We start from the raw sequence: 11589 nt of genomic DNA, 5'->3' as shown, positions 1-11589 counted from the left end.
GTTTTTTTCCAAAATCGATCTAGACTAACATTTGGAAAGGGTCAATTTTTTTACTTCTTTTTATAAACCTGTATAATTCAAAAACGGTAAGACCTACAAAAAAGTGTTGTATGGGGGACTGTCGTGAAATTTTCTGAAGTTTTAGAAAAAAGTATTGAAAAAATAAAAAAAAACATTTTCTACATTGATAAAACAATGATTCAAAGTTATAAAAACGATTAAAAAACGTCCATTGAAATCCGTCTGAGAGCTGGTTCATATACACGCTCAAAAAAGAGTTCTGGAAAACGTGAACTGTCAAAAATACACCATGAACTACCACCAAAGGTCACATAAACATGATCTAGTTCACGGTGTATTGTTGCTTGTTGACGAGTTCACGCCTGCTGTTCACGGATACGAGAAAGGATTTTTTTTTTCTGTGTATTTCATAATGCTTAAATTTGCCATTTCACCCACCCACCCCCTCGTGACGCTTTTTGTATTGATGCTCTACAATATTTGTATGGACCGTAACAACGTTAGGACACACACCCACCCCCTAAAGTGTTATGAAATTTGTGAATGGGCCCTGATCCGTTAAATGTTCAAAAAGGTAAACTTCAATAATACAGTTCGCTGCGTGAAGGTGATTTCCTATTTGCCAGACTGTCAATATAGTAACTACTCCAGTCCAATTGGATTTTTTTACTCTTACTATTAACTTGTCCTAATTTTTCGTGTCAATAATATTAACCGAAATTATCACAACATAAACAAGTTCAAACTGTGAAACGAGTGGAACTTTTAGAAATCTTCTTGAAATCTAACTTTCAATTCCTAATCATTTCAGTATTCAATTCTAACTTTCAATTCCTAATCATTTCAGTATTCCCATCACTAGAAGATGCCTACGCAACCGCAATCAATTAAAAAAGAATCCATCAACCTCGATGTTCATGGATGTAGATTATGTTTGAGCGAAGAATCACTAGATCATGTATTCAAGGAGGATCATCTTCGAGAGTGGATAATGGATTTGCTCTCAATTCAGGTAATCGTGAACGATCGAAATTTTAAAATTCATAACTCGAAATAATATATGATCTTTTTTAAAGATATCTAACGATGATCGCATGAGTCAAGTTATCTGCGCCATCTGTCGAATACGGTTGTCCGAATTCCATCAGTTCCGGGTACGCTGCCAGGAAGTGCAAGAAGTACTGAAAGCCATGATTAAAGATAAACCCGTTACGGTAGAAGGTGAGAAAAATGCTCATGTTAAACCAGAACCGAGCGTGAGCTTCGTTTCTTTGATCGAACGAGAACAGAAGTCAGGATTGATATCGTCAATTGAAAGTGTTGATTCAGATAACAGGAATTCAGAAACAGAAGAAGATCCGCTAGGTTTTGAATCGTTTGCGAAACTAGACGAACCAAGTCATACGAGTCTTCAGGATGAAGAAATGGAAGTTGATCCAATTGGTGCAGAAGATAGTATAGATGTGGAAGAAGCCAAGGTTGAAACATGGTTAGACGACGATTCCGAACTGTCCAACGAGCATACGGAGGAATATGGCGTTCATACACAGAAGTCGAAGCAAGTTTCCGATCCAGAGAAGGATGATACTGGTACAATAAATAAAGTTAAAGAAATTCCGCCATCAAGAGGTATAGCTCACCATAGCAAAGATGTGGACCAATCTACAGACTTTAAGTGCCTCATTTGCGAAATGGAGTTTTCCAAACGGTAAGCTTTACCACCGTTTAGCTCATAAAAACATGCGATAATCTAAAATATCATGTTCAATGGTAGTTCTCATATGGAACGCACTTGACAAACGATCGAATGTGTCTGAAGCACTGGAGAAATGAACACAATTTAGCTCAAACTGTGTCTTTTGAAGAATCGCGATTTATGTTTCATTTAAGTATGATAAGCGTCTCTTTGTTTCAGAAAACCAATGAGCCGGTGCTAATATTTGTTACCTTTAATAAAAGGTACACATTTATCCTTAAAATTGTTCAAAGCACCCTGTATATTCATATTTTATTAACCTTTAAAAAATAATTAAAGCACATTAAACATATAGAATTCAATTGCTTCCAAAGTCATGACTGTGGCAAAATATTTGAAAAAATAAGTTCTCTAAGGTCTCCTTCATCCTTCGAAACCAAATAAACTTATTTTTTTAAGTGTAAAGTATATCACCAGAGTACGCGACAATAAAAATCTTTTTGTGACTCTTAGAGAACAAAAACTAAGACAAAAAATGTCCTACAAGTACCCTAAGAAAAATATAAATATAACGCTTGTGAGTGCTAAATTCACGTTTGTAAAATTTTCACATTATTTTGTGGGTCATAACTGCAACTATGCGTAATAGTGTTTTACAGAATATACTCGCATATCTACTCCATGAATCGTTAAAACGGTATAACAATGATTATTTTTTAGAAATTGTATATGTTTCAGATGGAACAGATGTGAATAGTTTTCTTTTCGAACTAAATTACTGTTTTCCTTGTAGGGAAGAACAGATGAAACATTTTCGAACAAAGCTGCATCTAAACAACATGAAACAGAAACGTAGAAGCGATGACGGACCAAAATCAAGTGATAAAAACGATGCAGATGACGAAGGATACGTGTGTTTGATTTGCAAACGCTCTTTCAGAAGAAAATGCCAACTGGAAAATCACATGCCAGTTCACGAGGAAAAGGAAGACGATCAACGATCTTATAACTCGGAAGAAGTAGAATCCAGCCTATCGGACAGCAGTGCAGGTTTTTCTGACTCAGATCAAGAAGATGATAGTGAACAAGAATATCATTGTGATCAATGCGACAATGTGTTTTCGGAAAGGTCAAAATTGATCAGCCACACCCGGAGATATCATAAAACGAAACGCCACAATGAGTCCTCGGTTGATACAAACAAGGCAGATGGAAGCAAACCTAAGAAGACGGATTCCCAACCTTCATTGGCAGTTACTGATCGGTCAACCAACGGCGAAGAAAATGTCGATGAAAATCAACAACTTGAGTGCGATGTGTGTCATAAAACGTATTTAACTAGAAAAGTATTGCTACGTCACAAAAGGCTAGTGCATGGACCCAAAAAACATCAGTGTAAGATGTGTAATGTACAGTACACAACACGGTAAGTTGTTTCAGTACGTTTCAGTGCTATTTATCATATCTATTAATCCATTCTTGATCCTTCAAACCACGTGTCTTCGATTTGTCATTTGACCTATTGGCGGAAGTTCAAAAATCATTAGCGGAGACGAAAGCGGAAAAAAAGATTGCTTCCGTCATAGCGTGAAATGAGTAATGTTGAAAATTGTATCGAGATGAGCAATCAATTCAATGTGTAAGACAAACTTTCCGAGCAACAAATCGAATCTGGCCCATGCTATATTCGATTCATGTGAGGCAGCAAATTGTGTCGCCAATCAAGGTCATTTGTTCCAAATTCGGAGGATTTAGGTAAGAAATCTTCAACTGCATTAGCGAAATCAAGATTGCAGAAGAGATATTCATGAGTGTGTTTGCTTTTATTTAGCTTAATATGGGATTATATATATACTATAGTCCTGCAAAAATGAACAAAAATTCCAAACAAAATTAGCACAAAAGGGATTCGTTTCTTCAGCAAAATCCTTCATTAAGATTTGAAAAATGAGTTATCAATATGAGATAATAAGTATCTTCTAACATTACAGTACTAGCGTGTTTGGAACATTTCTCCAAATTTCTCCATAATAATTGTCTTTGGGCCCCCTTTAAATCACCACCTAAAAAGCTAAAAATTTCACAGAACACTATTTTTATGGTAAGGAGCATATAGGAGATTGGATTTAAAAACATTTTAAAATTTGAATCGCCCTAATATACAGTCGACTCTCCACATCTCGATAACGAAGGGACCATCGAGATAGAGAGAGATCGAGACACAGAACCAATTTTTAATGAATACTAGATTGAAAATCACTCCGTTACCAGGAAAAACAACAACAAACAGACGTCATTTCGTCTTAGCAAATTGTTTTGAATCCCTAAAATCTAGTCTAGTAGCCGTTGATAATGGGCATATCGACATACGGAGAGAAAATCGGGGATGAAAATCACATCGAGATAGGGAGATATCGAGATATGGAGAGTGAAAATGTATGCAGATTGAAGGGACCGAAAAAATCATCGACATAGGGCACATCGGAATGAGGAGAGTCGACTGTATTCATGTGTAGGATTCTATTTTTATGTATCGAATTCAGAATTTCAGGCAATTATGTCCCCTCTTACATTTTGAAGGCCTCAAGTGTAACTGAAGGCCCAAACGCAATGACAGCGGAACGGCAACGTAAAGCGGAACCGCTTCGCCAGTATGAACTATAACATGCTTGTCGACTAGTTCACTTACATGCGTTGACAGCTCAGTCGAGATGGTGTGATTCATGCTGGCGAACCGGTTCCGCTATCATTGCGTTTGGGCCTTAATGGTTCAATGTAGGTAGTCGAAGTTTCAACATAAATTTTTATCATAATCCTTGAGGTTTTCATGAACAAATTTTACAAAACTCACGCTAGAATTTTATAAGAATCTTTTATCCAGCTTTCTGTCCCACTAGGTTATTTTTCAAAAGTTCTCAAAAACAAAAATTCGTGTGCTCTTCTGGAATCTAATCACATTAAACAAACTCAACGTTTAAGCCGAAAATATTAGAATTTAAGGCCCAAACGCAATGATAGCGGAACGGAAACGCAAGCGGAACCAGTTCCGCTGTCTGTCAACTGAGCTGTCAGCTGATGAATGTCGACAAGCATGTTATAGTTCATGCTGGTGAACCGGTTCCGCTTTCCGTTGCAGTCCCACTGTCATTGCATTTGGGCCTTAAGTGAAAAGTAATTTCTTCTATTCTACAAAAAAACATCTTTGTTTGGCCATAACTTTATGAATTCTCAACTGATTTCAAATCTTTTTACATGCTTTTGAATAACACATTTGCTTAAACGCTGTTGAATGACACATTTACTTAAACACTGTTTTAAATTAGATACACAAAATAAATATTCAAAAACATGATTTTTTGATGGAATAAATCAAATTTCTTTGGATTGTTTTATTTTTATACCTTAATTTAGTTGTTTTTATGTTTATACAATTGTAATTAAGTGTTTTACAGATCGAATCTGTAATTTTATTTACCGAACTCTTACACTCTGTTTAAGTGTGTATGGGGGTTTTATATGCAGATTACAATCAATTTTTAAGATAACGACACCGAATGTTCACCAATAGAATGCTTAGCAACACATGAATACTCTTCAACTGTAATCTGTTTTTCAGGAAGGGTGTCGTGCAACACTTCTCAAGTGAAATCCCACCACTCGGCAGTGTTGGTAGACATGAAACTTTTGTTTTGCGGATATCTCTGGATCCTGACCACTTAGAAAGATGGCGTCTTCGCCAAAGTTATTCTTGTTATGGTGCTCCGCGAAGCCTTGGCAGGAGCTCCACGACACTTTTGAAAATTTGTACCAATGCCTTGAAATCGACGTTGATTCTTTTAAGGGCTTATCTGCATTGATCGATTTCTCTTCAACGTTGATCTCTTTGCATTATTGTCGAGAACTGTTTCACTTTTCATAACATATTTTTGAGCTGTAGGATTAAAAAATCACTACATCTTGCTTCATGAGCAAAAACTAATTTCTTTAATTTGGCGAAGTTATAAGCGAAGGAAAAAATCAATGAATAAAAATCGATCACATCATCACATCTTATGGAGGAATAGCGTTGAAATATCTCATCTTTTTGCTCTAAAATATGCTTTTCGTTTTTCATTTCGCGCCTTTTTTGGGCATTTTTTCGGAATGCCCAACCATACGGTTTGTTTTCGGGACGCCGAGAAGTTTTGCTGTTCGCGCTGTGTGAGTGCGCAGAGATATTCATGTTCAGTCGAGGATGGATTACCATGCTATGCTAAAATATGCTTTTAATTGTACTAAACCAAATCATATCTAGAATTTACAAGAGAATAAATTTAACGTACAAAACAACTGATCGCGCTGAAAGTTTGATCCAGATTTGTGTTTCGTTCTCCATATTTGCGGTCTTGAAATTTTAAAGGTGATTTCAATTCATCTTCACCTTATAATGTTTTACGTCGTTATGGTGGATGTTAATAGTTAATACAGTTGCACATGTCTCATAGGGTATTTTATGAAATGGATTTGTGTTGAGACTTTGTAATTAGAAGGTTAAGAATATTCTATCGGTGAAATTTTTTCCATTAGGCTGCCGAATTTGGTTTTCTTGAATTTAATATAGAAAAAAATCCTTAAAGTTCAAGAAATCCATTTTTTTCCGATAGAATATTTTGAAACTTACAGGGTGTGATAGACATGTTGGGATGCTTATTCGTATAAAAAAAAATCTGGTGTTCGTGCAACTTCGATTATAATCCAAAATTTGACACCGCGAAACAAAATAAAAAATATTATTTTATTGAATTTGTGCATAACCCTTTCAGAAACAGTAATAAAGGCTAAAAATAGAAATATTTTGCTACAGAAACTCAAACCATGAATTTTGAAATATATCTGACGAAAAAACAAACACAGATTCATTTTGATGCCAAATTGTCATAGTTTGTCCTTGAAATAAGAAAAAAAACACTCAATCAAATAAATCAAATCTTTTTATATGAAAAATAAAATTTAAATCAAAATACATGATAAAATATTGACCAATATAAATCGTATTTAACTATTTTCGTAATTTCTAGAATTCCAGATTCCAAACGGAGTGATGAATTTTATTGAAAATAGTGCTCCACGCGCCAAAAAAAAAACGCTAAAAACCCCTATTATAAATGATCAGGATCCTGAGATATTTGCAAAACAAAAGTTGTATGCTCACTAGCGCCACCTGATGACAAAAGCTGAAATTTCATGACTCAAACAACGAAAGTCCTCTAGCTACTGAACAACTTTGCCGAAGACGCCATCTTTCTAAGTGGTCAGGATCCTGAGATAACCGCAAAACAAAAGTTTCACTAGCGCCGCCTGGTGGCAGAATTTCACATTTCAATGACCACCGTATGATATCCCTTAATCTACCGAACAATTTTGCTGAACATCATTACCCTATATTTTGATCACTTTTTAAGATATTGATCATCTATACAAACAGTCGTAAATCTGAATTTCGGTCATAAAAAAGTGTCGTAAAAATTGCATAATTAAAAGTTTTGTTTTTGTAACAAAATTTATTAAAAACTGTTGCTATATCTTTATAAAATTAAGAAGAATGAAAAAAATCTGCCTTAGTACAAACGTTTAACTGGCAAAAACTTGAAAAATTTGGTATGTTTCGATAAAGATTCATGTTTTTAAGCAATTTTTGTTTTAAAAAAACAAGTAAATACGATTGTTTCCACTTTTAAAAGACAACCAATTTGTCTTCAAAAGCAAAATAAGTCGCTAACGCCGCTTCCAAATCCTAATATTTCTAGCTCAAACCTTGAGGTTTTTCTTTTTATATCATTTGACCTCAAAAAATCACACGAATTTTAGGCTTTACGGTTTTTTGAAGAAAAAATAAGCCTCGCCCTATTGTGGACTGATTGTAATCATGTTGTTGATTACTTCAAAAACTGTATTGAGTTTCAAGAATGGAAAAAATAGTCTGGAATCTCATGAAATTGTTTTAAAACTAATTGAAGCTGTTCGTTCAATTAATTGTACATTATAGCACTTTAGACATAATTATTTTCCCTTTGTAGGGCACAAATGAGGCAACATCTGTACACCAAAAAGCATTTGAACAATTTGAAGGAAAAACGAGCACATGAAAACGTTTCGCCTAAAAATGGAACTGTTGAAAGTAACGAAACTGATTCAAGCCAACAAAAAAATAAAGTCGGTTCCAGTCAAACGGACAATACCAGCGCTGAAACAAATGCCCAGAGAAAAGATGATTCCAGCTTGATGAAAGATGACATCAATTTCGACGTTTATAAGTCACGTAGGCTGCACAGAGGAAGCTCCGTTGAACAAGGGAAATGTGACGTGTGTCACAAAGTGTTTCCTACCAAATATAGCCTATCCAATCACAAGAAGTATCATCAACCAAAAAAATTTGTTTGTAATATTTGTCAAAAACCCTGTCATAACGCGTAAGTAGTTTTGGAGTTAGGAAAAATATATATTTATTGGAAGTTCAAAATTACATCTATTTCAGAGCGGTTCTGAAAAGACACATTGTAACGCACGAACCGATCGCTCAACGTCAACAAGCAAATCCACCGATAGATCCCGACAGCATCCCTCGACCATACAAGTGCGATATATGCAAGACAGCGTATAAAACGAATAGCACACTTTGGCAACACAATAAGCAGAAGCATGGCCCGAAAATCCATGAATGTGATATGTGCGGTATAAAGTTTGGAACGAGGTATGCTCAAATTCCGTTTCCAATCCAGCTGTTGTTAATTTGGACTTCTTATTTTTCCTATTTTTTAGTGATATGTTAAAGCGGCATGTGAGGAGACACATCGCACGTGGTCACACCAAGGAAGATTTTCTATCATTGAAGAAGCTGATGCGCTCACAACACACATCTACGAATCAGAACGAAGGCGACGAAAAATCGGACGAAGAAGTTAGTGAGGATGAAAACGCTTACAATCACCGCAGTAGTGATTACGTCCAGAAGAGTTCTAAGGCGTCTTCAGAACTACCTTTTCAGTGCGATGTATGCCATGAATCATTCCCCACCAGAGTTCTTCTTTATCGTCACAAAAGAAATCTTCACAAGCTCAAGAGATTCAAGTGCAGTGTTTGTGACAAGCACTTTGCCTATCGGTTTGTATATTGCACAGACACAAACGGATGTAACACTTCCATACGTAAATTTCGCGAATGTTCCGTCTGTTTGTCTGAGTATTTTCAATTGAACAGCATAAAATTGTGCTTACATCCTTACGTCTTCACAGCAAACAGAGGAGAATGCATATGCGAGTTCACGACTCCGGTTCAAAGTCTTCCAATGATTTTGAGTGCGTAGAATGCCATAAAATATACGCATCGTGGAAGTCATTGTTTGCGCACATAAGCAACGGACACATTAAAAGGAAAAAACTCAGTGAGGAGCGAACAATCGCTTGCCCAAAATGCGACAAAATGTTCCAAACCGTGTATCAGAGGGATCTGCACATGAGAACTGTTCATCTACCGGAGAAACATAGATGTACTGTTTGCGACAAACTATTTACCGTACGGTACGAGGAAGCATATCCGTTCAGACAGTGGAAAGCTTGCTAATTATAAACTCTATTTTTTTCAGGGTTCAACTTTGGCAGCATATGAAAACTCAACATGGTGGAAGTTCATCCAGCAATTCCGAATCAGATGATTCCGAAGGAAGTTTGGAACTATCGGTTCAGAAATATATCAACAAAGACAAACCCGATAGCGAAATATGTCAGGCAGCAAGTAGGAAACAGCCTCGAAGAAACGCAAAACAGAAGAGTGTTTGAAGCAATTTTGAACTATCACAATAGCTCAACAGTCAGGTTATATTTTATCAATCCTATTTCAACAAACCGCTCTATGAAGGGCCAAAAGCGGGGTGGCTTACACAAAACCCACGGAAAACAGAAAATCTCCATCCAACAGTATGGGTATGATCCTACAGACTGAATATTGAAATTTTAAGTACCCTTAGGTACGTAGTTTGTTTACGGACTTATCCATAGGTGAATTGAGTTCATTCGGCCCTAGAATTATTGCACTTGACCGTGTCCCCAATGTCAATAATAAGTCAATCGAACGTGTTCTGTGTTCTATCATCCTAACTCGATAAAACTAATTTATTCTACTCAGGATTGCGGGTCTCATAAATCTATCGAAATTGCTATTATAACGGATAGGTCTATGTATAAAGATGTTATTAATAAAAAAATGAAACATAATAATTGTTTATTCACATCAACGTCCAAACAGAATATCCATAAACTATCACCAAACTTGGCATAGTTGTGTTTATCCAAGAGGTTTTTGAACCTGTTTAAATATGAATTGAGGTGAAATTTCAAAGGGGTTAACTTCATCTCCCCTCATTCGTAACAGCTAGAAAAAGAATCAACTTAAAATATAGTCAGGCAGCGTCCATTTATTACGTAACGCTAAAATTGAAAATTTTCGACCCCCTCCCCCCCCCCCGTCCGTAACGTTTTTTGTATTTAAATTTTTAAATTTTTGTATGAGCCGTAACGCTTGAGGCTACTCCCCCCCTTCCCCTTGAGCGTTACGTAATTTGTGGATGCCGCCTCATGTTGCCAGCTAGGTTTCAGAACCGACAGTTTAGTGGCCATTTCCCCCAGAAAACCGGGAATTCAGAACAAATCGACATGTGGTCAAAATATTTCAAATACATTTGAACCAGCTTAGCCTTGATTTTCAAATGCATGAATTGATATGTCGCAAGCCAGGTTTCAGATTCGCCAATATAATGGCCACTTCCACCAGTGAACCGGTATTCGGAACAACCCAGAATGTGGCCAAGACAACCAATATCGGTCAAACTATTTCTATTTAGACTTGGTTTGCTAAATCATGAAGTTGATTTGTCGCAAGCCAGGACTCGAAATTAAAGTGGTTACTGATTCTTCAAGTGGGATTATGTCAGTACTTCCCGTGATGAATCCAAAAATACGGTAAATTTCTAATCGAAGACCGCGGTTCCAAAAACTAGAAGAATTTTGTGATCGACCATGAAAATTCAACTGGAATTCATTGAAAAACGGATGGGAAATAATATTTTAATATTGGAAATTTCAATCAAATTTGACGACAGGCTCGCATGAATGATGAATGCATCCCGATAATACAAACACATAAAAAGGGTTTTGTTCCACATGGAATGTAAAGCCAACATAAGAAGATGTTCAAAACGATTTTCCCAAACACCAGCCAATTCAAAACTGCCTACTGAATATTTTGCTCGAGTTCAGCGCAGCGAATGGTATAGTGTGACAGTTATGCGTAGAAATATATTAGTGGGACAGTTATGCGTGGAAATTCAACAATGGGACAAATTGACTTGGCTTGCTTTTCATTGAGATTCCGAACAAAGTTAATTTTTGGTAAGTGTTTTCTAAAACTATACGTAAAAAATTACTGTTTGATGACAAAAAGTCAAAATGCACAAAAAGTAACATGGGACAATTATGCGTATAACGGCAGTTAAGGTTGTGACCAATCGATTAAGTTTTCAGCCCAATTGAATGTTCGCTTCTCCAGATTTGTGCTCTTGAAAATTTGAGGTTTGGCTTCGATTCATCTTCACCTTAAGGAGTGAGAAAATTCTTAAAAATACTTAATTCAAGGCCATAATTTAATAGGTTAGTAAACTAGAACTTCATTAGAGATTGTTTTTTGAATCATAAAAAAAAAAACAATTTAAACTTTTTTTTGATAATTTTCTATGGCACTGTAGGGTCTTACTTAAATTTTACTCAAGTTTTTATTGAAAACCAGAACAGCTTGAGGCCAAGTAGTCCGTCATTTGATTTGGCAGCCATGTGGATTTTGTA

At 36.1% G+C, this 11589-nt stretch overlaps 1 protein-coding gene across 2 annotated transcripts; it reads left to right on the top strand.

Moving 5' to 3' along the window:
- The first annotated feature begins 727 nt into the window (after positions 1 to 727).
- LOC110677094 (zinc finger protein 62-like) lies at positions 728 to 9966 on the top strand. Of its 2 annotated transcripts, XM_021847766.1 has the most exons (9): positions 750 to 768; positions 869 to 1033; positions 1098 to 1729; positions 2511 to 3143; positions 7774 to 8166; positions 8232 to 8447; positions 8516 to 8857; positions 8989 to 9273; positions 9339 to 9966. In XM_021847766.1, the coding sequence occupies exons 2-9, from the start codon at positions 887 to 889 to the stop codon at positions 9529 to 9531; spliced, it is 2841 nt and encodes a 946-aa protein (XP_021703458.1). In that variant the 5' UTR covers positions 750 to 768; positions 869 to 886; the 3' UTR covers positions 9532 to 9966. The 2 variants fall into 2 exon arrangements, with proteins under 2 accessions (XP_021703457.1, XP_021703458.1); XM_021847765.1 differs by having other exon boundaries at positions 728 to 1033.
- The last annotated feature ends 1623 nt before the right edge of the window (positions 9967 to 11589 follow it).

Source organism: Aedes aegypti, chromosome 2, assembly GCF_002204515.2.
Source record: "Aedes aegypti strain LVP_AGWG chromosome 2, AaegL5.0 Primary Assembly, whole genome shotgun sequence".
Classification (NCBI taxonomy): domain Eukaryota; kingdom Metazoa; phylum Arthropoda; class Insecta; order Diptera; family Culicidae; genus Aedes; species Aedes aegypti.
This window is presented reverse-complemented; position numbering and strand designations above follow the sequence as displayed.